Genomic DNA, 27,351 nt, shown 5'->3' on the forward strand with positions numbered 1-27,351 from the left:
TAATCTTGCCTTTTTTGGATGACTGCAGATTTTGGCAGCGGTCAACAACAGTGCTGTGACCATCCCAAATCGCCAAGGTAACACTGTGAACACAGCCTTGTAAGAAACGACCCTGAACGTTGTGGCAATTGTGTGAGCCAAATTGACTCCATCTGGACATATGGGTTTCATTTTCTGCTCCCCTTTCCAACTGGGGGAATTGAGCGACATCCTGTTTCACACCTGGGAAGGTCCCAAAACTTGCTCTCTCTTCCAAACTCAGAAAGTCCCATAATCTTTCCTAAAATAAGAAGCCAGATGACCTAATCTTATGTCCTGCCTTACCTCCTGTTTAATGTTTTCATACAACATGAAGCTTTTTGCTGGGGGAGGTTGACCTGTTTGTTGTGCAACCGCACACCCTGCCAATAAATTGATAAGCTCAGAAGCTCAAACTTTTGTTTCCTCCATTGTTGCAGATTTACTCTCCACAATGTGTACTGAACACACATTGTAGGCTATAAATTGGTGTTTTGAAGGGCAAATAACTGTTACTAGTCTCTTTTTATGATTTGCCCTATTTGTTACAGTTAAGTCCTATTATTCTAGTTAACTAAGGGTTCTAAATATGATTAATTAATCATAGGTTTGCCATTCTTTTTCTTTTTTTTGGGTGAGGAGTTGGGGTTAAGTGACTTGCCCAGGGTCACACAGCTAGTGTCAAGTGGCTGAGGCCAGATTTGAACTTGGGTCCTCCTGAATCCAGTGAATCCTATCCACTGCGCCACCTAGCTGCCCCAGGTTTGCCATTCTTACTGACAAATTTTAATGTTAACAAAAAAGATATGATCAAGGAAAGCTGGTCTCTGCTCTAAATCGCCACGGTTACAAAAGACACCCCCAATGTAATGATCCACAATGCTTGAACTGTGGACTTCCAGAAGCCCTGAAATGAAGAGTGATCATTTGAGGCTCCGAGGTGGGTAGAGCCCTGCATTTGGAATCCGTTTTAGGCACGGCTTTCAGCTGCGGCTGTGTGACTCTGGACAAGTCACTCTGCCTCTTGTGGGCCTCAGCTTTCTCCTCGGTAAGACAGAGGGACTTGGACATTGATCTCTGAGGCCCCTTCCAACTCTAACTCGATGACCCAGTAAAACACGAACTTGCCGTTGCAAGGTCCAAAGGCGTCTGCCCTTCTTGGTTCTTCATGGTTGGATCTGCCCCGTGGGCTAACAGCAGGGCACACAACTGTGTTCTTCCTTTCTGGGCCGCTTCATGTAAAGGAGTGAAGGCCCATTTATCGGTAGCATTCACACACGTGTTGTACTTGATCAGCAATGCTGCAATGTCCACGTGCTGCAGAGACAAAAGCAACAAAACCAGTGATGATCGAGGACACCGGCCTTGATCAGAGCCTTCACGTCTGTCATCTTCCCCTCCTGACTCCTCTTCTGGGCTCTAGCCCTCTCTCAGCACCCTCCTCTTTCTCCAGTGGCCTCTCGTCCTTCTGCTTTCTAACACACTCAGGCCTCCCTCCTCTTTACTCGCTTCCCCCCACCTGCCCTACAGACAGTGCCAGAACACTTTGAAGATCCTGCCTGTCACTGTGACTCACAAAATCATAGCATTTGGAAGTTGGAAGAACCTCAGGGGCCAGGAGTCTAACCCATCCACGAAAAGCATTTCTACTCTAGCACACGAGCAATTGGCTGCAGATCTCCAAGGAGGACTGACTCCCGCCTTCGGACGCGAGGAGTGAGGTGGGTTTTCCCGAGGTCCAGCTTCCACTGGCAAACTGACCACTTCACCCACCGCTCCCGGCTCTGCTCTCTGGGGTCAAACAGAACAAAGGGAACCTCCCTTCAAAGACTTGAAATGAGCCATGCTGGCTTCTTCTCCTGGGTCTTTCCTTCTCTGGCTTCAACCCTCCCCGAGTTTCTTCTCTACACTCCAGCCCCTGGAATGCCCCCCCAGAACAAGAAGCTCCCTCCCCTGACTACAGAGAATCTGCACGCAGCCCACCACACTTCTGGAGAACTGTTTGGCTCTTTGCCCTCCCATCGTCATCGGACTCTCAGGGGAGCAGGAGAAGGGAGGCTATAAATGTCTCACTGCCATTTTGCCCCCCGTCTGCCAGGCATGGCTTTTCTCCCTGAAGCTGACCAGGCCTGTGACTCTACAGAGTCTATGCCTGTCAGCTGTGGCCACGCCCCAGGCTGCCGCTTTTCCTGAAGATGAAAAGCCGCCTTTCAGGTCCAGAGAGTTCCTAACACTTCGGCCTTCCACGTTACTGATTTCCTCACATCACACGGCCATCGGGCTCAGGGTCACAGAACCTCAGTCCACAGTGGAGAGACTGGAACTCCACCCCATCATCTGTAACCACGGCACCTCGAGGATCCTGCTCAAAGGTCACCAGTAAGGAGGAACAACTCTCTATGCCCAGGAAACCTTTCTGGTTTTTGGGGGGGTGGTGGTGGACGGGGCTTTCTTCCTCAACTCAAGCCCAGATCTGCCTCCCTGCACTTCTGCCCCTGGAGCCAGTGAGCCCTAATCAGGTACCCTTTCCGTGCCAGGACAAAAGAGAGGAACTACAGCCAAAATGAAGCTGCTTCAGCTTTCTCCCCATCAATCTTCTTAAGTCCCTTTTCCACGCTGGTTTCTGTCCTTTCAACACCTATCATTCCTAACTCAATGCTTCAGCCAGGTTTGACCCAGAAGAATCACAAATGGAAGTGCCAAGTCGTTAACCCTGGCTACCATGCCCCTCTCCATGAGCTGGCCCGACAACCATGTCCTCGAATGCCAACGCCGTGTTTAGATGCCTCAGGTAACCACTCTTGGGAGCCCGGCCATCCCAAGGCACAAATCCACCTACACCATCACCAAGCTCCCATCTCTCCATCTTGTCGACAAGAAGAACGTGCCAGAGACTCGTCACAGGATGGTGACGTCATGTGCTGGGCACATGTGGTGTTCTGGCATGAGCTTTGCAGTGTCTCAGTGGTGTTTGAATGGAGGCTGCGAAGTTCACGTGTCTTGTTTTCCATGTGAACTTTGCAGCCTCCATTCAAACACCACTGAGACACTGCAAAGCTCATGATATCCTGCCCGGATGAGAGCCTGGCCTTGTCTCTGATTCTCTGGGCTTTGGCATCCTGTCCTGTGTCCTTCCCGGAGGCCCAGCCCCTGGGGCCTCCTTGTTTGTGAACAGTCCTGCTCATGGCAAGGGTCTGAGCCGGCCTGCCTTCATTCCTCTGTTGGCCTTGTCCAGCTGCTGGGGAGGGTTCTTTTTCCCTCCAAAGGCCAGCCGCTGGGAGAGTTGTGAGGGAAGACTCATTAGGAGGTGTGTACCTGTGCACCAGCTCCAGTCTCACGGAGCTGTCTGGGGCTCTGAGCTGAATGGCCCGTATGTATGTGGGAGCAAGGGGGGGGGGGCTTAGGCCGTGGTCTTCTTGCCAAGGTTGGGGCCAAGGGGGGGAAGTGCTGGCAATCAGCAGGGAGGCTGAGTACATGTCTTGCAGACATGGCCATGACTGGGAAGTTCCTGACTTACAAAAGGGACACAAACTTTGGGCTTTCACAGGATAATGTTAGCTGGGTCAGCCCTGCTGACTACAGGGGGGCGAGGTCACTGTGCATGTGAAAAGTACAGGGGAAAGCTGATGTCCTGATGCCTTCTGTGACCCACCTGAATTGATAAAAGGCATGAAGCAACCTCCCGATGGAGAGAAGATCAAATTGATTTTAGGCATGATCACTCTTTCAATCAAACCTTTCAACAGTTATTTGGTGAACATTTAAATCCATTCATTCCACACACATGCATGAGGTGCAGAAGACTTCCCCCCAGGGAAGGCATGGAGCCCTGCAACAGGCAAACTTGGGGTCCCTGCCCCTGATCAGGTCACAGCCTGAGGAGAAAGGGCTTACACAAAACCCTTCTTTGAACCTCCGGGGCTCAGAAAAGTTACTGGTACACAGAAAGCAAAGACGGACTGAACATTTTGTGTGAGTGATTAAATGCTGCCACATTCTAAATGGGAAAAAAACAGTCATGGAACATCCGAGCTGTAGGGGACTGCTTTCTGCCAAACAACTTCCGTGGCCACCACAGCCAGTCAGCCTGCGCCGGGAACCACAGCCATCTGGACAGGGAACGCCCTGCAATTCCCTCACGGCTCCACTTAACATCTTAGCGCTTTCTAACCAAAGCACTCCTCTCTCACACGGCATCTCCACCACCAAAATGCCAGCTCTGGAGGGAAGGGACCATCTTGCTTTTGTATGTGTAAGCCTAGTAGGTAGCCTGACCCCCAGCAAACCGGGACAAATGTCCGTCCATCCGTCCACCCACTCATGTACAGTAAAGACTCAAGTAATGAACAGCAGTGAGTGTTCACATGCTTACCCCATACGATGCGGCATTGTGTAAAGGAATAAGGCCTCCTTTGTCTTGAGCATTAACATCCGCTCCATGTTCCAAAAGATATTCGGCTACTTCCAGGTTATTGTAACCTGCTGTAGGGATAAAAAGGAAAAGACATCAGAAGGACACTGGGTGGGGGGGGGGGGATGGTCACAGTCTCCTCCCGCACCTTCTTTTTTTCGGGGAGTGACAATTTGCTGATGTCCCCTCGTTTCCACCATTCTCTCTTCTACACCAAAGTGTACATTGTCCTTCCTAGTGGTGTAGCTCAGGCCCCCATCTCCTCTCTTCTGGAGTCTGTCTACAAAAACTTACTTTCCAAGCACAGAACCCAGTGTGAGCCAGAGTGCTCAGGGCAGGAGATGACACGCACGAGACACACACGTGGTGGCTGGAGGGAAATCTTGGGGTCGAGGGGAGGCACAAGTAGCCGTGGGGGAAGAGAGAAAGGCCTCCAACAGAAGCTGGTGTTTTGGCCGAGGCTTGAAGGAAGCGGAGGAGGGCAGGAAGAGCATTCCGGGCATGGGGCATGGGGCACGGGCCGGGCACAGGCAGGGCACAGGCAAGGAGGTGGGAGAGGTAGGGTGTTCTGTGCAAGCAGCAACAAGAAGCCTGGAGCAGCTGGATTGCAGCGGGCAGGCAGCAGGGCCGAGTGCCGGATGTGCCAAAAGAAGAAAGGGCCGGGCTGCAAAGGTCTAAGTGCCAAACAGAGCTTTCTATCGATCCTAGAGGTCCGAGGAGACCTGAGCAGGGGAGGAGGGTGATGCAGGAAGACTCACAGACCTGTGCTTGAGCAAAATACCTTTGACAGCTCAGTGGGAGACCAATGTGGAGGCCACTGGGATTAGTCTGGGTCTGGCCAGATGGGGGCCTGAACTAGGGGGCTGGGACAGAGACGAGGGATGTGACAGGGGCAAAGATGACAAGACTCGGCAAAGGCCAAAGTATGTGGGATAAGTGTGAAGAGCTGAGCGTGATGCTGAAGTTGCCAGTCTGGGTGTCTGAGAGGACGAGGGCACCTTCAGAAGTAACCCAGAACCTCAAGAGGAGAGGATTTGAGGGAAGGACTTTGGTTTTCGATTGCTGATGGTGAGATAGGCGGTCAGCAGAGAGGTTAGGGCGGAATGTATATATCTAGGGACACCTGCACAGAGATATGCTAATCCAACCTCGGGCAGCTGACGAGATCACAGAATCAAACAGGAGAGAGGGAGAAGAGAAGAGGGCCTGGGACAGAGTCTAGGGAAACACTTGCAGTAGATGCGCACGACAAGCTGACTGAGAAGGAACAGTTACAGGGGTAAGAGGACAACAAGGAGAAGCCCCACAGAGGAAATGACGACCCAGGAGGAGAAGGGAGTCAGGAGTGCCACAGGCCGCAGAGGTCAGGAGGAATGAAGACAGAAAAAAGGTCCTTAGACGTGGCACCTAAACTTGGATAACTTTGCAGAGAGCCACTTCAGTGGGAGGGTGAGGCGGGACGCAGGGATGAGAAGGAGGAAGGAAGTGGGGACAAGTGGCAGAGGGGCTTGTGCACTGGGCTTAGGTAAGAAAGGGAGGATCGATCTAGGATAATAGCTGGGTGGGATCAAATGATTGTGTGTGTGGGGGGGGGGGGCAATGGGGGTTAAGTGACTAGCCCAGGGTCACACAGCTAGCAAGTGTCAAGGGTCTGAGGCCAGATTTGAACTCAGGTCCTCCTGACTCCAGGGCCCGTGCTCTATCTGCTGCACCACCCAGGTGCCCCTGAAATGATTTGTTTTTAAGAACTGGAGAAAGAAGAGGAACAAGAGGTCAAGGCTATGAAGGGAATCGATGGAAAAAGGTGGCATGCCAGATCTCGCGATCATCAAAGCAGCCTTGTACTGGCTAAGCAGTGGAATAGATTACGTACACAGTATACAGTGGTGTGACTGTGGTAACCTAGTGCTTGACCAATCCAGAGAGCCAAGCATGGGGGAAAGAACTCACTTTCTGACAAAAGCCGCTGGGAAAACTGGAAAGTATTCTAGCAGAAACTAGGCACAGACCGGCATCTCACCCCACACACCCAGATAAGCTCAAAGTGCACACGCAACTGAGACACAAAGGGTGATATAAGCAAATTAGGGGAGCATGAAAGCCACTATCTGTCAGATCTATGAATAGGGGAAGAGTTCTTAACCAAACAGAGGTAAAGAGAACCTCAGGAGGTAAAATAGATCATTTTGGTTACAAACAAAGTTTTAGCAAAAACAAAAGCAATGCCGCCAAAATTACAAGGAAAGCAAGAGACTAGGGGGAAAATTTGTACCAAGTTTCTCTGATAAAGGCATCATTTTTTCAAATAGACAGGGAACTGTGAACCAAATTCATAAAAATAAGGGCCATTTTCCACTTGATAAATGGTCAAAGGACAGGAACAGGTGGTTTTCAGAAGAAATCAGAGCTATCAATATTTATATAAAAATGCTCTAAATCACTGGTTGGGCAAGTCACTTGCCCTCACAAGACCCTCAGTGCTTCTCCAGGACCAGCCTGTCCTGGCACACAGTTTCCTCACAGGCCATTCTCTGTACCAACAACAAAACAAGGTAACTAGTAAGTCCACCCCAGGAAGTCTGGTCCAGGCAAGTCCACCATCTTTTGGTAGATCAGACTGGGCAAAGGCAGTTGGGTAAAGAGAAGGCACGGATGGGCTCAGTCCCCACAGGAGGCTCACCTGCCAGGTGCAGTGGGGTGGAGTTTCTGCCCTGCGTGTCTCTGCAGTTGATGTTCTCGGGTGTGCACAGCTTCTGCACTCGGGCCAGGCAGCCCTTTTTGGCAGCATCCAGCAAGGCAGCGTCTCCTCTGAGCAAGTCCTGGATGTCAGTGTCCCCTTCTTTCACCAAGTCTAATGGTGTGTTGCCGTCTCTGTTCTTCTTAGTTGGGTCTGCTCCGTGCTACCGAGGAAGAGAGGAACACAAACCACCAAATCTGGCCCCATCAAAGACTCAAATCCTTGTTGTTTTATTTGCTTTTGTCGCAAACTATAAAACCCCTTCCTCCCCCAAATCCATTCTGTTTGCATCTTACTGGGGAAATCACCCTTATGACCCCTGCTGCTTTCTCCGCATCTCCACACTGGACCACACTGGAAATGCCCTCAATATGACTGCTACTATCTTTGGCTCAAGCTTTAGGTCCAAACCTGTCTCTTAGCCCTTCCTTCCCAGCCGGATGACTGCCCATGGGCAAATCACTTCCCCGTTTTTCGGTTTTAGTTTTCTCATCTGTAGAATGGGGATCCTAACGGGACCTCCCAAGCCTGGTGTGAGGATCAAATGAGAGGACAGTGGCAATGCTTTGCCAGTTTTCCTGGAATGTGAATGGCAGCTATGAGGATTGTGGGCATCAGCCCAAAGAAGAGCTTCTTCCTCTGCTCCCAGGCACGGAGTACTGAGCTGGGACGTTTCCCTGAGGAGATGCTGCCCTATGGCTTTTGTCCTCCTAGGGACAGCTCTAACTGTTGAGCACAAGTGCTGAATGCCAAACGCTCAAGACGGTTCGTGACCTGATGTTAATGTGCCCTGGCCCAAGAGTTTCCTCAGTGGCCATTCCTTCCACTTGAGTTTATTACGTTTTGTTTTTGTTGAAATCCCTGTAACTGTGAAGGGAGTCGGGTACTCAGTGATAAGCAGGTACCTTAACTAATTCTTTTCCTCCTCCTCCCACCCATGGGGCTAAGGACTCAACAAAACCAAGATCATTGGTCACTATGAAAACAAGTGGCCCATCAGGAAGCTTTAGATGCACAAACAGTTCAGCAGCCGTTTCTTATGAGAGGCAAAATCCAAATGAATTTGTCCAGTAACAGCAAGAAAGGGCAGATGCTCCCTTGATGCCCACCCTGGTCTGGTTTAAGAATTGTAAACATTTCCCCGAAAACACAGAAGTAAGAGATATAGCACAGGAAAGTTTGCTTTAGATAACCACATGTAAAAAAGTCTGAAACAACAGGTAGGTTTCACACTCTTTATTTGAGAGGGGCCAGACTTTAAGAATAGTTTTACCTCAATTCAAGCTTCTCCGTAGATACCTGCCTATTATATCATTTATTCCTCGAGTAGCCCAGTTTTATCAAATTCTTGTTCTAAAACAAATTCATGTAAAATCCACAAGAATCTATGATTTGCAAATATCATGCTTCCTAATATGAAGCAATGAGAATAAACTCAATTAGAGTTTAGGCAACCAATAAAAAAAGCTAAATTTGATTTTGTTGGGCACTTTCTGGTTACTTTTTTCTTAATCTGTAAAAGTGATTTTCTGGTATTTCCATTAGAGAGACAGAAGATTATGGCTCTCTCTAACGTTTAGCCTAATGGGCTAAACATGTTCAAACTCTTCTTTGGAAAGACAACTCAGATATTACAAGTAGCCTGAAACCATGGGAAAATATTTACCTCTACAATTTTAAACGGAAGCACATTTTACAGAAAACACACTTCAAAAAGAGCCAAATGCACCCCATGTATCTGATTGACATCGGTGGCAGCATACCTTTAAGAGAAGCTTACAGATCTCGTACTTTCCTTTAGCGGCTGCTTCATGCAGAGGCGTAAACTTCCACAGGTCAGCGACATTGACAGATGCCCCGTGCCTCACTAGGAGCTCCGCCACTTCATAGTGACCATAGGAGCAGGCATTGTGGAGGGGCACCAAGCCACTGATCAGAAAAGAAAAAAAAAACACTTTTCAAATTCGCAGAACTAAAAGAAAGCTCCCAAAACACTACATACATACACATGTAATATACATACATGTTGATGAATCAGAAGGGATCTCAGCGATTATCACCATCATTTTACAGATGGGGAAACTGAGGCCCAGAAAGGTGAAGTGACCAAGGTCACACAGCTATTTCTAAAGTCCACAGGCAGGATTTGAATCCAGGTCCTTAGAATCTGCAGCCAAGGCTCCTTCCACTGTACTGGGTTACTTGTTTTTCCTGATCCTCTCTACTCCAAATAGCTACAAATGTAGAAATCCTTTTTGGTTCTCCCAGTTTTGAAGAAAAGGTTCTTACTCTTGCTAAAAACAATAAACTCCGTGATGGAACCCAAAGCGATCCATCTGCTAACCACCATAGCTGCTGTGAGACTGGCCAGCGTTGTCATGCCTGCCTTTTCTCCCCTTCACTTTGCAGCCTTCTTGGCTCTTCCTTCTGCCACTTCTCCTGGAGGACCCAATGGCCATTCTGACACCTGCTCCCACCCTCTGGGTGCCTCGTGACCTCTCGGCTCAGGTCAGCCACTGCTCACTTCTTTGGACTCGGGCACTTCTTGTCCTGGATCGCCAGATGAATAGGGCTGCCTGTTTTAATGAGAAACTTGAGGTTGGCTCTGAAATTTCCTACAGAGAAGCCAACCCACTCTCCTCTTTCCTGCTGGGTCTGGAGCAACAGGCGTGTAGACAGTCTGTCCCAGAGACACGCACTGATGGTTGAGCTCCAGACCTGCTTTTCCTGGTGGTTCTTCTCTGGCTCGGCCTCTGGCCCATTCCCCCTCTCCCAGTAAGTGTGAATTCTTATGAGTGTTTATGGACCACATCTAGAAGGATCAGAATGTGCCAGGACGGGATGCAATCAACACACTGTCTTATTAGCCACAATCAGGTGCGTGTGGAGGATTTCACAATTTACAGGGATTCTCTTTTTCATTTAGAATCTCCCTTAGAGCTACCACCAAATGAAAATGCTGCCTCAGGAGGAAGCAGCCCCATCCCTACAGGTCTTCAAGTGGAGGCTGAATGACTAGTCATCCAGTCAATTGTTAAACGTGAATCAGAAGACCTGAGTTCAAATCTGGCCTCCGACATGCACTAGCTGTGTGTATGCCTGTTTCCTCATGTATAAAATGGGAACGATAACAGCACCTACCTCCCAAGGTTGTTTTGAGGATCAAAGGAGATATTTGCAAAGTGTTTTGTACACCGCCTGGCACAATGTTAGCTGCGATCTATCTATCTCTCAATCTACTCACTTATTTATCTATTCATCTATTTATTCTGCTTCTTCCTGCTCCAATAAGCCAGGTACAGTGCCATGTACTAAATACAAGGAAAGGCAAAAGGATGGTTCCTGCCATCCAAAAGCTTGCATTCAGATGAAGGAAGCAACATGAGAGTAAGTGTGTACATACAAGCAATAAATATCTGATGACACGTTTCCGATGTGCCAGCTACTGCTAACCGCCAGGGATACAAGAGGCAAAAGACAGTCCCTGCCCTCAGAGTGCACAGGCCAATGGGGGAGACGCCACACATGTAAATAAACGCATACAAAGCCAGCTCTACGCAGGATAATTAAACAATAATGAACAGAGGGGGAGGCCCAGTGGAAGGAGAAGCCACCTCTGGCCGGCGGCGGTGGCCTCTAAGCATTCCCAGCACTTAGTAAATGTTGATAGCTCGCTGGCCGGGGCCTGGATCCGGTCAGAAAGACCCTGGACAAGTCACTTAAGCCATTTATGTCAGTTTCCTCAACTTCTCTTTTTCTCTCTCTCTCTGTGTCTTTCTCTGTTTCCCCCTTTCCCACAATCACTGAAGCACCATCAGGTTAACAGTCTCACATCGAACCATCGTAACCTCTTGGGCCAATGCAAAGTCAGAAGCCAAACGGAAGCAATCCAAGTGCCTGTGGTCAGAGGGCACAAAGTAGAGGTATGGCTAATATAATGAGCAGGGCGACCTCCTATCTGTATGCCCCGGGCTTCGTAGCCTGTACAATGGGGGTGTTCTCTCCCAGTTCTAAGAATCTCAGACCACTCTCTGTGGCCACATCCGTCGTCGCTGGAGATGGTTCTTTTTGGCACCAACTCCAACTCAACACTTTTCAGCAGTGGTGGAGAAAACAGGGAAGGGTTAAGCTTTGCACATTTATACAACAAAACTGTGTCAGTATCTCTGGAAGGTGTCCAAACTGAGCGAGTTAATAGCTTTTCATTAAGAGATGCTCACAAGCGGTAATCTTGTTTCCAAGTGAAGCTGACAAACTGGGCAGCTCCTATTCCAGGCACCAGCAAACAAAGGCTGTGTGCTCTCTATGGCTCAACAGCACCTGGGGCATCACACTGGCTAGGTGAAATAGGTTTGTTATACTTTAGTCTGAGGCAAGTGTGGGAAAAAAACCAAAATGGAAACCCCCACAAACCCTTTCCTCTCCTCCCTGTCCTCACAGGAGACAACTGGGGGACTGTGGGTAGGAAATAGTGTATCAAGATCTTGTCAGACCAAACCATGTACTCAAACATCTCCTTGGTAGTGGAGGTGAGGGTAATATTGGGAAGTTATTCTGATAAAGAAGACATTAATTAGAGAGAAAAAAGTGTCCGTTTATCTCAGAGTTAAAGAAATGAAAAGTCATTTCAGCTAAGATCACCCCCCAAATGTTCACTCAGGAAGGGAAGTTCTTTTCTGACTAGCTCAGAGACTTGTTCATGTTATAGGTGCTCAAATAGTTCTTCGTATTAACATTGGGGAAAAACTGAGAATACGTACCTAGGAAAGAGTCATATTGTGTCAATATGACTCCTAAGTTGAGAGGGAAGTCTCTGGGGCACAGGAAATAATATGCTCTTTGAACACCACCATGAAGAACACGAGTGCTTCTCACATGATAACAAATACAAGCACACAAGCTCCAGCTAAGACCCTCCCTTCCACCACAGCAGGTCCCTACCTAGGGAGCTCTGACATGTCAGAGACTTGGCCAGTCAGGAGGTGTCAGAGGCAGGGCAGGGCAGGGCAGGAACCCAGGTACCCCACGACACCAGAACACCCCAGTACTACTGCAGTCTAACAGAATCCATACAGACACTTTCCAACTTCCCTTCTATTACAAAGATGACAGTAATACTTGGGTCAATGAGGTTAAAAAAATGCATATACATTTTAAACTTTCTACCAGTGGCTGGTCTCTGGTAGATCAATTATGGGCATATGGTTTCTAAATAGAGGGAGAAATAGCACAATCAGGAAGTTGCTTGGGTGAGGCAGAGGGTGCAGAAGGAGTTGCTTGCTGGGCACATGTTGCACATGACACCTACCCCTTGTCTTTGGCGTGAACGTCTGCTCCGTGATGGAGGAGGAACTCAACCACAGACACCCGGTTGTAGCCGGCAGCAAAGTGAAGGGGGGTCGAGTGGCGGCCTTCTAAATCTCGGCAGTTCACATTCTGAGGGCTACAAAGTTGCTTGAGGAGAAAGAAAGGGAGATGGAGAAAGAGATGTGAAAAGAGGAGCACTGAAATTCAGTTTTAGATTTACCACTAGGACACTGCAGAGTTTTTGAATGGATTATATGATTTCCTAGGAAATGCTTCTCCCCACAAAAAAATGAGTTAATCAACTCATTAAAAATGGACCTCTCAAGGGGCAGCTAGGTGGCGCAGTGGACCTGAGTTCAAATCTGACCTCAGACAATTAACACTTACTAGCTGTGTGAACCTGGGCAAGTCACTTAACTCCAATTGCCTCACCAAAAAAAAAAAAAAAAAGGACCTCTCGAATCCCTTCCTATTTCCCTCCCTGGCCCATGTGCCCACCTCCAGCCCAGACACAACTGCCCACCCCATCACCCCAGCTCCTGGCTCTGACAGGCTAAGTTGACTCTAACTCTGTCCAAGGATGTATTTTTGTCGTGTATAATTTTGAGACATTAAGAAGTACATTTTGGGGGGGGGCAGCTAGGTGGTGCAGTGGATAAAGCACTGGCTTTGGATCTAGGAGGACCTGAGTTCAAATCCAGCCTCAGACACTTGACACTTAACTAGCTGTGTGACCCTGGGCAAGTCACTTAACCCTTACTGTCCTGGCCAAAAAACAAAAAAAAGAAGTACATTTTGTAACTTGGGCAAAGGGCTTAAGAAGCTAGGTATTGAGAGGAGTTTAGTTCTATTGGGGTCCTATAATTGACAAGAACAACAGGACCAAGCAAGATGACCTCCTCACCACCTAACACCATATTTGGTGCCTTCTTCAATTTTTGGGGAGATTTTCTGTACCTTCATTGGTCTTGATTGGTTTTACACATGACTCCCCTTTCCTCTCCTTCACATGTCCTCCAGTTCTATTCTGGATTTCTTTTCCTTCTTTTAACCTTTGTCAAATATAGGCCAAATGACCTTAATAAGAGCAGCAATACCTAAAGCCTATATGAACTCTAAAGTTTAAAATAAAATGCACATTGTTCAAAACCATGTCCATATAGTTAAAATGAAATGGTCTAAAGAACCCCTCTGGATCTCAAGTTATTTATTTACACACACGTATATATATATATATACGTATATATATATATATACACGTATATATATATATATCTATATCTAGAGAGAGAGAGAGAGAGAGAGAGAGAGAGCGCGCGAGCGTGCGTGGTGAGGGGAGGGAGGGAGAGAGGGAGGAGAGGTTCAAAAGTAGAGAGGTCAGTTAATGCAACAGATTAGATAAGGAACAATCAGAAATAACTGAATCCAATTAACTTGGTGATCAATAAACCTAAGGACATAAATTACTTGTGGAAAGAACTCTGCATCTGATGGGAATTACTGGGAAAACTAGAAATCAGCCTGGCAGAAATCAGAGGGAGACCAACCTCTTACAGCCTATGTCATAATAAATTCAAAATGGATACATGCCCTGAATATTAACAGTCATGCCACAGAAAATCATTGAGAAGAGAGTCTAAGCAGGGACCTTTAACCAAAGTGGACAGCAGGGGGCTTCTTAATCAAACAAGGGGCAGTGGCAATCACAAGTGATAAATGGCATGAGAGCTTTTTCCAGAACCAAATCAGTACAATGACAATAAAAATGGAAAACAATGTCTGCAGCCTATTTGCCTGATGGCCAAAGAAGACAGGGACAGCAGGTTAAGCTTCAAAAGAAGCATTTCAAACTAAGATGGCTCCAAAGCATTAATAAAAAGAGATGCAAATCGGAATGCCCCAAAGGTTTTACTTGAGACAAGCTGACACAAGGTGTGACGGCTGATGCCGAGTGGGCTGCACAAAGATAACCACACTGCAGGCTACACACCCTTTCACCCCAAGACCTGACTGCTGGGTGCGTATGTCAAAGAGGTCAAAGACGGAAAAGCTCCCAAATATGGAGAGCACAGAAAACCAAGCAGACATACATCAGCCAGGGAATGGATACACAAACAGCAGCACACGAATGGGGAAGCGTCATAGGAAATTCTAAGCACGAATCATTTGGAGAAGCATTAAAAGACCTATCAACTGATCAAAGAGGCCATAAGCCCAACCAAGAAAGTAATGGGTAAAAATATAAACACAAAGAACAAAGGGGGGAAAAGGAAACCTGAATGCCCATTCACTCTAGTGACTAAGCAGCATACTCTGTCATACACCAACATCCATCCATCCATCATTAGTTTGAATGAATCTTCCTTCCTTTTTATTCTTTGTTGTAAGGGACAACTCCCTGGGTAGAGGGAAGGGCCATACATACACCTGGAGACAACGACAACGTAGAAATAAAAGGTGTCCATACAAATGACAAAGTCCAAACAGGCCTCCTCAGTCTGCTGGCACAGATGCACGAGCCAGAACTAGGAAGGGACAGAGCACAGGCCAGGAAACTGGTGTTGGCTGGGGGAGAACAGGCATCATCACTTGCAACCACCCCATGTACCCTACTTACTAAACGGGGAAAGGGAGAGGACAAGTGAATGAAGAAAAGCTACACGACCACCTGTGTATTCAACTCCTCGAATACACATATACAAGGGAAGAGGAGAGAGAAGCAGCATTTCTTCAGTCCCTTCTACGTGCCAGGCTAAGTGCTGGACAATGTCACCTCTGTTGACCCAACAAGTACACACCAATGAAATACAAGTTACGTGGAGGAAGAGCACTGGCCTCTGAAGAATCCGTGACGCTTGGGCTGAGTGATGAAGGAAACTACAGTTTCCCCAAAGCGGTAGAGTGGAGTGCATTGCAGACAAGGGAGACAGGTGGCACAAAGGTACGGAGGTTGAGGTGGATAATTAATAATAACTGGGGAAACAATTCACGTTGTAGGGTTTATTAGCACAACAGGCACAATAAACGGGTCTTTGGATTTAGTTCAGATTCCATCCCCCACAGGGGAGGAACCGAGGAGACCGAATGACCTGTACTGACTCCACCTTGGGACTCCATTCTGGAGCTAGCTCAGCTCCTTTGCTATTCGGTTATGCGGTTAGTCCAACTTTGGTCCTGGAAGAAAGCTTGATTGCCTAGCGGGCTGCTTGGAGACCCTCAACTAAGGACCTCGGTCATGCTGAGCAGAAACTCAGGCAGACCCCAAGATCGATGGGAAGATGATGTATGTAACTCCTAAGAACGTTAGCATTATTAGGGCAGTGAGGAGGAGCGTGCACAGAGAACACAAGCGTTAGCTGATTATGTTGGGATGACCTCAAAAAAAAAAAAAAAAGAAAGGGGTATGAAAGAGGGACGCACTGGGAGAAATAGAAGGGAAAGAAACAGAAGAGGAAGGGGATAAGAGATATGGGCTAGAGGGGATGATAAAAGGAAAGCTGGATTAAGGGAATCAGCGGTCAGAAGCAAAACAGACTTTTGAGGAAAGAGAGGATAAAGAGAGAGAAGGATAAACAGAAGAAAATAGAATGGAGACAAAACATAGTAATTCTAAAACTAAGGGAATGGGGTGAACTCACCCATGAAATGGAAGGGGATAGGAGAATGAATCAGAAACCAGAATCCAACAATATACTGTTTATAAGAGACATCAAAAAGAAACATGTATGCATGATTTCACATGTATCATTAACATCGTTTTACTTGCCTTCAAAGTGGAGAGAGAATTTGGAACTCAAAATTTAAAAAGAAAAGCATATTAAAAGTAACTAACTTTTGGGGCAGCTAGGTGGCGCAGTGGATAGAGCACCGGCCCTGGATTCAGGAGGACCTGAGTTCAAATCCGGCCTCAGACACTTAACACTTACTAGCTGTATGACCCTGGGCAAGTCACTTAACCGCAATTGCCTCACCAAAAAAAAAAAAAAAGTGTAAGGAGAAGTGCTGGCCTTCACAAGGAGAAAGGCCATTTCTTCATCAGAGGCTGGCATAAACAAAGAGACTGGGGGAAGATGCCAGGGATCTGAGACCCAGAGAAGTGAAGAGGGGGAAGCTCACTGTAAATGATTTCTATTTTCTTAGTCAAGCAGGATGTGAGGTTGTCTGCTGAGAGGGCAGAAGAAAGTGGCAGCGTGGGAGGCTTCGGAAGAGGGTACAAGGTTTGGAGCAGTCACTGGGAATGATGATAACGAAGAATCACGGGAGAAGAGAAAGTATTCAGTAATGTCCAACTTGAAAGAAACATTTCAAAGAGGAATGATTTGTACAGAAGGATCCCCAACTCAGTTGTACAATGTAGCATTAACTATCTTTTAGAGGATTTTTATTACTTTTGTTAAATACTTCCCAATTACAGTTTAATCTAGTTCAGGGCACACTTGGGAGTGGTGCTGGCCATCTGTCCTTGATGGTGTAGCAGACAACAAATTTGTAGTGAACATCAGCCGAGTCTTATGACTTTCCAGAAATGAACAACAGGAAGACAAGGGGGTGAGGGATTCTGGACAATGGAACAGGGTGAAAACCTTGGAGAGTATGGGGGAGTGGAGGAGCTCGAGGCCCGAGCGGGATGACAGAGATGGTCAGCAGGACTGTGGGTGTGTGACTCCTCCTTCCCACCACCCCACAGAAACATCAAGTTCCCTGTGTTAAGAGCAGGGCTTGGAGTGAAGAGGACAGATACGAGCCCCGTAATGAACTCCTTGAAAAAGAAGAGACAACAACATGGGGGCTGGAAGCTCACAGTGCTGAGCAAGGTGAAATGACTGCAGAATGCTCTGTGGTACGGTATCACATCTCCAGCCCTGCAGGTAAAGATGGTGGGATAAGTGATCAGGGGCTCCCCTTACCTTCACAGTTTCCAAGTCTCCTGCTTTGGATGCTTCTAGGAGCCGGTAGTCAACATCTGAAGTGCGCACAGGTGTACTTTCTGCAAAAAGGATTGGGACAAGTTGGAGAATAAGAAAAAAGCCAAGGAGAACTGAGAGAAGGAAGGCCAGAGAGGGTACCAGAAACATCTCCATTCTAGCCCGGTATTTGAGAAGTGACAACAATATCTATGGTGACTCTGAGGGTGGTGCCCAAGGGCCTTCCCACCACATCCAACCATCAGCTACTAAGTCACATTTTTATATAAGCCCACAGACTGTGAAACACAAAAACCCTTGGTCCTTTCTCTACAATATCACCTCTGCTCTCAATTTTCTTGGCTGTGGCCTTGTGACTGTTCAAAATTATATATGTTCTGACTAATGTGTCCTCTAACCTTAAGGATGCCATTCACATTTCCTAATAACTCCTTACCCAGCTTTGCTGCTAATGAGAGCCAATGATGGGCCCAGCACATGTGTATGTGTGCATGTGTTTATATAAACCTGCTTAAAAATCTGGCATTCCCTAATAGTATGACTTGAAGGTTACACTGATCACACGGCTCTCATCTCTGAAGTGTGTGGTAGCTTTTGTATTGAGACACATTTAGCTGACAGCAAAGGCTATGTGTCTTATAAATCAAACAATTCTAGGTAGAACTAACAATGCTTCTGAAGCAGATGCCAAATCCTGATCCACTGGATTGAGAGGATGAACTTATAAAATGTTACTGATCAATCACTATAAAAAGCATGGGGCAATGGGTCAAGTCCAAAGACTGATGGATTCTGGAACAAACAAATCTGTTTTTAGTTACACCTAGGAAAAGGAAGAGACAGACTGATGGCTTAAAACGTCAACAGTGGGGACAGCTAGGTGACGCAGTGGATAAAGCACCGGCCTTGGATTCAGGAGGACCTGAGTTCAAATGCAGCCTCAGACACCTGACCCTTACTAGCTGTGTGACCCTGGGCAAGGTGCTTAACAACAACAAAAAAAGTCTACGGTTGCAAGATTGACTTTGCTCTGAGCCCATCTCAGGCAGAGAGGGGGCTACTCATGCACAAGCTCTCTGCCTGGTTCCAGTGGCAATACCGAGAGGGGAAAAGTACATGGATATCATGGTGCGTGTGCCTGTGTATCCATCAAACCAGATGCACAGCCCAGGTATGTTCCAAAGGCTCAGGAGTTTCTGGGTTTATGCAGGATCCTGGAGGCAGATTTCTTTAAGATGCACTGTATGTCAGCTCCACTGCCGGCCTCAAGGTCAGAAAGACCTCCACTACAGACGCACTTCTCTGGAATTCAGTACAGTCTTTGAGAGTTGTGGTGGCCCCCCCAATTAACTTGTTAGCTAAAAATCTGGTGATGAGCCTCCCTCCCCCCTCATAAAAGCTTTCTGCTAAGATTTCTACAGCTAGGATAAGTGGGAATGGGAAAGCAGACACTCCTGTTCTTGACTGGTTTTTCATGGGATACTTCAATTGTTTCTCCACTGCATATTAGCTTATGGTTGCAAATATATACTTTGTATGACATTGTAGGAAGATGCCACATTCCCATGTTAACTTCTTTTTATACCCAAAGTGGTCTTTTTATCCTTCGGCTTGCTGATGAGATCTATCATGCTGTTTGCTTCCCCGGTATTAAAGATCACAGTAAAGAGGAATGGAAAACCAAATGAAAGTCAGGAGACAGAGGGCACTCATCACCATCCCACTGCATGCATGTGGTGGACGTGCACAAATGGTACAAATGAGAGGGGGAAGAGTTAAAAATGTCTCCTGGGACTCACCACTTAGAATCTGCTGCACGGCTTCATTTCCCATCTGGGCAGCTGTAAAACCTTGTAGGGAGATGATGGAGGGATCAGAGCCACAACTCAGCAGGAGGCGGCAAGTCTGCAAGTGGCCTGCCAAGGCCGCTCTGTGCAAAGCTGTCTGACCAAGTGTGTCCAGTGCATTCATCTGAAAAAAGCACGAAAAGAAAGCATCTCTTATGTTCTCTCCTTTCTATTTTCTTTTCAAAGAGCCTTTTATTAAAAAGAAATAACGAAGCCTCTTTGAAAATCACCACAGAAATAATTTCACAAACAACTACAGTTCTAGTGTCCGGACCAAAGAAAATGGGATCAATTAATCTTTAACCACCTGGAAGCACTTGCTATTTCTAGGATGATTGTTCATTATGAGAGAGTCATAATGAACAATCACAATGCTTTCCAAAAGCCTTTGGAAAAAAATGAAAGTACAACCAAGTGAAGTGAAAATGACCAAGTATTCATGAGCTAGTTCATTATTCATTATCTGAACCATCCAGGAGAGAACGATTTAGCTGGTCTGAAGACAGTGCTGAGCGTGGGAGGCATTCTCATAATGACGTGCTCTGTGTAGAGCAGGCGCACAGGAGAGGCGGCCACTATCTCCACATTCGCCCTCCCGGACCCACAGCAGCCCTTCAGTTCTATTCCCAGAAGTCCCCATACAGCTTGGCCTGCCCGGTGCCACCAGATTCGTGGCTTTTCCCCACTCCCTTCCTCAATAAGACTCGTATTCTGAGGCGCCGGCTAAGACTCTCCTTCTCTCTCCTCCAGAAAGACTTCAGAGAAGCCGGGTGCCGACAGGAGATGCTTTGCCAATTGTAGTGGCCGGCACTGGACTATTCCTGTGCCAGTGAGTACAGCTGCTTTTCCTGCATCAATTCTGGAAGCTACTGAGGCGGTGGCTCACAGAAAGGGAAGCCGAGACCCCAGAAGTGGGGCGGGAAGGGCCGTGCTAGGCACCATTCTCATCACGATACGCCTGGGAAGGCTCCCGTGACAAAAGAACACCCCCTTCCAAGCGGCCCCACTGGTCAGGAAGCCTGTCCGGGCACTGTGGTGTCTGCACACTGGCCTCCCCTCCTGGGCCACACAAGCACTCAAACAGTAGGGGCTCTCTCTCTCTCTCTCTCCTCCAAGGACACAGCCACTTTAGGGGTTTCCCAGCCTGACTCAAGAAACTCCTGGAGCTGCCTGGTGCCTCCAGGATCCTGCAGAAACTCTTTCATCACCCAGCCTTTCTACCTTCCAGGGACATCATTCCCCATCACATGCTCTGTGGTCTTCTCCCTGAGCGTGTGTCTGTCTGTCTGTCTGTCTGTCTGTCTCTCTCACACACACACACACACACACACACACACACACACACACGTGTGTGTGTGTCTCAGTCTCTTTCTTTGCCTTTGTTACTAGCTGTCCCTGGTGCTTTGAGGGCCTTCCTTCTTTACTTGCACCTGAGAGAATATTTTCCCGCTTGAAAGACTCAGTCAGGGGCAGCTAGGTGGCGCAGTAGATAGAGCACCAGCCCTGGAGTCAGGAGTACCTGAGTTCAAATCCGGCCTCAGACACTTGACACTTACTAGCTGTGTGACCCTGGGCAAGTCACTTAACCCCAAATGCCTCACTAAAAAAAAAAAAAAAAAAAAAAGAGCTGACTCAGTCCAAGCAACAGCTACTATGGGAAGCCTTTCTGTATGCCAGTGGGCTTGCATTAATGTGCCAAATAGTCGGTGCCTAATCAATGCTTATCTCCCCTTGCCCTTCCCTCTATTTTATAGGACACCTCGTTAATGGAAGAGGGCAGGGAATCCAGGCAGGGGAAAGCCCACAATGTGATTCTACAGGGTGACGCTACCCACTAAGCTCCAAATAAACAGCCGCTGACTGACCTCTGAACCTCTTCTGACAGGGCTTAAACCACAGCTTTGGGACACTCAGCACTGGGTTTCCCACCATCCAATTTGCTGTGCTTTTCCCTGCGAGCTCTAACAGACCCAAGGTAGTGTTGCTTTGTCTTTTAAGCCAAGAAGGGATGCACGGGTTCCGGAGGTCTATACTCTGCCTGACTTAGCAGTTTCTGTGGTGGATGACTGACTACCTCAAGTCAGGAGACTCCAAAGGCCACCAAAGCACAGCAATTGACCTGTGCAATCCAACCACGGGGAGGAGCCACAGGGACTGGCCATGCCAATGTGACCCCTGGCATGTCCAGGGAAAGCCACCAACTTCGAGTCTCAGAGGGTTGTCTGGGGCGCTCCGAGGTCGAGTGCCTCTGCAGGTCGTACTGCCAGCACATGGCTGCGGTGGGACTTGAATGCAGGTCTTCCTAGCTTGCAGACCAGCTCACCAGTCACTCTGCCACACAGTTTCTCAAGAGAACCAAAGTTGAGATTAACCCTTCTGCCCAAGGAAAGCTAGCAAAAATGGCCTGGGAATATTAACTCAGTAAAAAGAAATTCATCGAAAAAGTTCTGGCCAGATCCCATGCGCTCTCATATGGGTACCATCATATGAGGACATGCACCCCGCCGCACACCGGAAGCACTTAATACATGTCTGACTGAGGACATCTGCCTCCCGGGTGCTCAGTAGACGTCCATCCTTGCTGACACGGATGGCTGTGGGAATTCATGAGGTGCCTGGCCCAGAAGCAGGGGGTGCTGGGCATGGGAGAACACAGACTGCCAAGAGTAGGGGCACATGGTTGCTGGTCAGGTGGATGGGTCACTGTCAGACTCTCCTGTGACTGCAAGACCCTGTTCCAGTATCTTATCCGGTGCCCCTAGTTTAGCCTGAACCCCATCTTAGCCCCAAAGAGACGGCAGGCACTGCTTGTGCCAAGCCACGGCAAGGTGAAGGGCAGCAGGTGCCCCATGGCCCAGCCTGGAAGCATCAGCTGGGGTGCAGCTGGCATTCCCTGGGCCTGGTGTGCATACTGGGCTCCCCCATTAGACTGCCTTCAGCTTCTTCCTGTGTCCTCAGTGCATAGCCCAGGGCTAGGCACACAGTAGGGACTCCCCCCCTCCCCATACACAGTAGGTACTTCAATCAGTGTTTAATGACTGCGTCCAAGCTCTCCAGTGTGGCTTCATGAAGCTCTTGCCTTGCACAGTGTTTCTGCCTCCTTATCATAGGGACTCCACTCGAGTCACTGAGTACTGGGCCCAGACTGAGAAGACGGGGAGACAGTCTGACTCTCTTTACAGGAAGGAGGGGTAGCCGTCATGACCTGGCTGGAGCTCAGGAAGGGCTTCTGCACACCTTACACCGGTCTCTCCTCTAGAGCCCTCGACGGCATCTGGGCGCAGTGAAGAAGCTACCTCCCCTCGGAGACAAGACCTCATTGTAAACCAACACCCCAAAGCGGGGTTGCTCACTAGGCTCCTAGATCCAGAGCCACAGAAGATGTCTGAGACCATCCACCCGACCCCGTCATTTTCTAAATGAGGGAGATGAAGCCCAGGGAGGGGAGGGGATCTGCCCTGGGTCACATGAGCTATAAAAACAGAGGCAGGATTGAACCCATAACTCTGTCAGGTCCCTGACACTCGGCCCCAGGAAAGAAGCAAGCAAGCGATGGCCACTGGTAATTTCAGGTCAGAAACCGTTGCCACAATGCCCCTCTGGAGGGCAGTGGACGCCATTCCCCTCCCCATCGTCCTTTGGCCCTGCCTGGATGACATCTCCTGCTAGCACCCCCAGTGCTTGGAGTACAAGCCTAGCGCCCGTCCACTATGGTGCTCCCTCTCTTGGATGGCCTCTTCAGGCCATTTTTATTTGTGGTTCTCACCCTTCACTTCTTTCTCCAAAGAACCTTGAGGGAACTCTGTCCCCCGCGTATGGTGGGAAGACAAATATCCCAGTCACTTAGCACGTGTTGGCAAGGACCATACTCCTGGATTCACAAGAGAACAGACCCATTGCAGATCACGCTCCAGCAGGTCCTACAAAGGACCCCGAGGGCAGGCCCAGAGGGAGAGGTGCCAGCAGGGTGCCTGCCTGGCAGGTCGGGCCTTTGCATGGGGATCTGCCAAGGGAATGGCCACCACCCAGATCATGCAAATGAAGCTTTCCCCGTGTCCGTTCTGAGCTCCTGACCATGTGCAGGTGGGGCACCTCACCTTGGCGCCGTGCTTGTGCAGAACTTCTATGACATCATTGTGAGCTCTTTCTGCTGCAACATGCAGGGGAGTCATGAAGCTGATGGGAAACGGAAGAGAGAAACGTCACCATAAGTAAAGGGGGGCCTGGCCCCTACAGATGTAAGAGCTCCAAGAACAGTTTGCAACGAAGAAAACGTACTCTTTATTCTTCTCATTTACACTTGCTCCTTTCCGCAGCAGGAGCTCTGTCACTTGCTTACGTTTGGGGTGCAGGGAGGCCACGGCGCAATGCTGGAAGACAAAAAACAAAGGGGGAATTGAGGCTAGCACCGATCTCTCCTCTGAATACTAGGACCTCGCCGTTCTCTGTCCTTAGCTATCCGTGGCCATATTCCAAATGTCACAGAAAGCATGTTACCTGAATGCCAACGGAGACCAATGAAATTTCAGGCTAATGTAAAACTGAGATAAAGAGATTTGGGGGCTCAAAGGGGATCTGGGCCAGTGGTGTAACTGGTAATCACAGGCTCAGAGGTTAATAGATTTAGAGCTGGGAGGAACGTAGGGGCTCCTATTCCAACCTGCTTGTTTTTCTTTATGAGGAAACTGATGAGCTGAGAGGCAGGAGCCCTTGGCCAAGGCCAGAGGGCAGTGGGTGTCAGTGGCGGCAGCAGAAATGAGAGCCAGACACACACTGTGATGCCAAGTCTACACATGATCTCCAGCATCTCATGCTGCCTCCTTCTTCCAGAGAAGCAATCCCGTGGACACTAAGGATGTGTTTATAGCAGGCCCAGCAATCCTTGGCTGTGAGAAAATAGCTGGCTAATGTCTATTCTGTCAAGGCCCTCTGGAGAGGCTGCAATCTTGCCTCTGCTCCCAAGCCAGAGAAAGCTAGAGCAAAAGGAATCCAGCAAGAAGCTTCTGTCACTCAAGCCCACAGGTGATGGGAATTCAAGTTTACCCAAGGTCTGGCTTTTTGGCCACCTTCTGGGTAGGTTTTGTCAAGAGCCTGCCTATTGGAAGGCTTCTGTCTATCAAGCTGTCTGTGCCATTGGGAACAAGAAGGCTGACTGGGGCTTGATATACCACATCAGCCTTTTCCTCCACGTATGGGACTGATATTAAAGGTATCACACGGGCTGCCGTGAAGCTCATGACGATGAGGTAAAAAACACATTCTGTGAGCGAATGGAAAGAAAACTACCATGAATAGTCACTTAAATTGCAATGGAACTAGTTTACATGGCTTAGCAGAAACAGCCTGACATCTAGTGTATAAGTAATCCAATTGGCTACTTCAAACATTCTGGTGGATCCTTTATACGGATCAAGTCTATTTTACATCTTCAGGAAAACACCTGATTATAAAACAAAGGCCAAAATGAGACTGGGTCCAGACCCAGGGGAAGTGTCGCAAAAGTAAAGCTTAACGACTGCTCTGTCCGTCACTCGTTTACTTCCTGGAAACAGGCCCAACAAAGTCAGTGGCTTTCAAACCCTTTTTCAAAGCTGCTGAGCGGAGCTCGAGGTGCTGAATGAGTGTGAACACTTCGGACTTAGCCCGCCTCGGTGACGCCTCGAAGGAACGCCGTGGCCAGACCCTCTTACCAGAGCTGTCTCGTGAGACTGGGGCTGCTTGAAATTGATGATCTCCAGAGCAAGCGTCTTTTTCACTTTGGCCAGGTCGGCTTCTCTGGCTGCTTGTAGTAAAGAGTGACCTTTAAATTCATCTGTTAACAAAATGGAGGTTTATATAAAGCAAGAGGAAAACGAAGAAAATAAGACTGCTGATCACTACGGAGTGGAAGAGGAGAAATTGAAACCCACCCACCTGCTTTGTGTCAGGCATCGTGCTGTGGGGGAAGGGGAAATGTGGGTGCAAAGAAGGGAACAGTCCTGATTCCTGAAAAGCTGCTCCCCTTCTAAGGGCGAATGGGATCAAGGTGTGGAAACAAAGGGGACAAGTGATGACTGTCGCTTCAATGGGAATAGCCTCATTTAAGAGGTATGGGGCAATCCTATAAAACTGATCATTTCCAGAGTAATTGGTGGGGTATTTATGTAGCAGAAGCAAAAACGATTGATTAGCTAACTGCTGCCTGTGAGGTGTCCCTGAAAAGTGGTCACCAGGCCTCAAGGGGACGCTTTCTGTCTCAGATTCGAATTCCTAGGAAGTTTCTCCTAAACCAGCCCCTTTAGGACTTGACAAAGTTTCACAGATTTGGCACTGGAGAGCTCATAAACAACAAGCAGGAATGGACTAAAAGCCCCTGATAAGAAGTACAAAACAGTGGGACAGGTGAGAATGGGGAGGACCTTGCAGCAGACAGATACCCAAGGAGAAGCGAGGTGGTGTGTGAGGGGAGGAGAGGCAGGACCGACTCAGAGGCCCGAGATACATACACGTCAGCCTCTCCCGCAGTTCTGGTGTGGGAGCCATGTCCACAGCGCTCTTGCCGTGGCAGTTGACTAAGGTGGGGTCAGCTCCGTGACTGAGCAGCAAAGAACAAACTTCTACACGGTTCTTGGAGGCAGCCTCGTGGAGAGGGGTGAACTGCCAGAGATCCATGGCGTTAACACAAGCTCCATGCTAGGAACAAGGGAGAAGCTACAGGTTAGTGAGCAGCTCAGGGACACATGTTCACTTCCCTGTCAATGAGAAGCCTGAAAATACAATTCCGGATGAGAACAGTTAATACAGGGAAGACAAACTGAAAGCTCTGATCAGTGCAATGATCAGGCACGCTTACAACAGTAAAGCATGCGACCGACCCTCCTGACAGAGGACAGGTTTTAGGTGTGGCCCATGTGGGAATGAATGCATGTTGCTGAATTCTGCAATCTGCTATGAGGATTTTGTTTTTCTTTTCCTTTTTTTTTTTTTGCCCCACAATGGAGGGGAAAATAAATAACTGAAAAAAAAAATGCTATCAAAAGGCTTGCGTCCCTTTACCCAGAGACCTAAAAAAGCACAAGAGAACTTGAGGCTCTGCTTTAAAATGGACCATGATGGTCAGAGCTTCAAAATGTCTAGTCAAAGTTTCCAGAGAAAATACATGGGCAGAGTATGTGCAATAGACTGTTGTTGTTTTTTTAAAAACAAAACTAAAAACACACCTTGTTCAGCTCTCAGTTAAAACTGCCCAGAACGAACGAGGAGCAATGTGTTCTCCTGCTCTTACCTTTAAAAGCAATTCAGTGACTTCATAATGTCCGTAGGAACACGCGTTATGAAGAGGCACCAGCCCACTGGGTGAAGAAAACAAATGATAAGGACAGTTAAGAGACCAGAAAGAATCAGTGGGAATCTAAAATCCAGAGAGGGACCAGACACAACCTGATTCCCGAACACCGAGAGCCAGTCCATGAAGGCAATGGCAGCTCACCTGAGGAGGCTCTCACGATTCTGTTCAGACCTGCTTGCCCAGTGAGGTGCCCTGACAAAAAAGGCCTTCCCTTTTGAAAACTCCTCTCTGTCTTTCTACTCTGATGCCCTGAGTACTCGGAGTGCTGCTCCACACAGTGCCAGGCACATGGTAAGAGCTTCCTCATGGCTCACTTGATGCTGGCCACAAGCCTGTGAATGACCACTCAATTCTTTGTTGGAGGGTGCTCCCTGTTCAGACATGTTAGGTGAAGCAGCCTTTGCAGTTATGCCAACCCACATGGGGGATGGGATAGGATAGAATGAGGAAGATCAGTCGGAGCCCAGTGAAGTAACATGGAGGTGGTGCCCAAACAAGGCAGTGTACCCCCGATTTCCAGGCCCCACAGAGCAAGCTGAGCCCACCCACAGCCTTCACGGTGTGAGCACTGGGTTCACATACCCTTTGTCTTTGGCGTGAACATCAGCGCCGTGCTGAAGGAGAAGCTGGACTATCCGGACACGATTGTAGCCTGCAGCCAGGTGTAAAGGGGTGGACTGGGGGAAGGAAACACAATCAGGGTCAGTTTCCCAGTAATTAAAGACTCAGGGCTCTCTCCTACAGCATCTACTTGCAGATCATCAAACAAACAACGAGCC

At 48.3% G+C, this 27,351-nt stretch overlaps 1 protein-coding gene across 1 annotated transcript in view; it reads right to left on the bottom strand.

Moving 5' to 3' along the window:
* TNKS (tankyrase) overlaps positions 1-27,351 on the bottom strand; it is a 216,640-nt gene that overhangs the window by 26,421 nt on the left and 162,868 nt on the right. The window contains exons 8-20 of the mRNA XM_043972387.1: positions 27,155-27,249; positions 26,510-26,576; positions 25,731-25,917; positions 24,936-25,057; positions 23,524-23,615; positions 23,343-23,421; positions 19,198-19,369; positions 17,381-17,460; positions 12,475-12,620; positions 8,930-9,095; positions 7,110-7,329; positions 4,391-4,500; positions 1,147-1,335 (exon numbers count right to left, since the gene is read on the bottom strand). Coding sequence (XP_043828322.1) covers positions 1,147-1,335; positions 4,391-4,500; positions 7,110-7,329; positions 8,930-9,095; positions 12,475-12,620; positions 17,381-17,460; positions 19,198-19,369; positions 23,343-23,421; positions 23,524-23,615; positions 24,936-25,057; positions 25,731-25,917; positions 26,510-26,576; positions 27,155-27,249 — 1,725 coding nt within the window. The remainder of the gene's footprint in view (positions 1-1,146; positions 1,336-4,390; positions 4,501-7,109; positions 7,330-8,929; positions 9,096-12,474; positions 12,621-17,380; positions 17,461-19,197; positions 19,370-23,342; positions 23,422-23,523; positions 23,616-24,935; positions 25,058-25,730; positions 25,918-26,509; positions 26,577-27,154; positions 27,250-27,351) is intronic.

The sequence above is a fragment of the Dromiciops gliroides genome, chromosome 6 (genome assembly GCF_019393635.1).
Source record: "Dromiciops gliroides isolate mDroGli1 chromosome 6, mDroGli1.pri, whole genome shotgun sequence".
Taxonomy (NCBI): domain Eukaryota; kingdom Metazoa; phylum Chordata; class Mammalia; order Microbiotheria; family Microbiotheriidae; genus Dromiciops; species Dromiciops gliroides.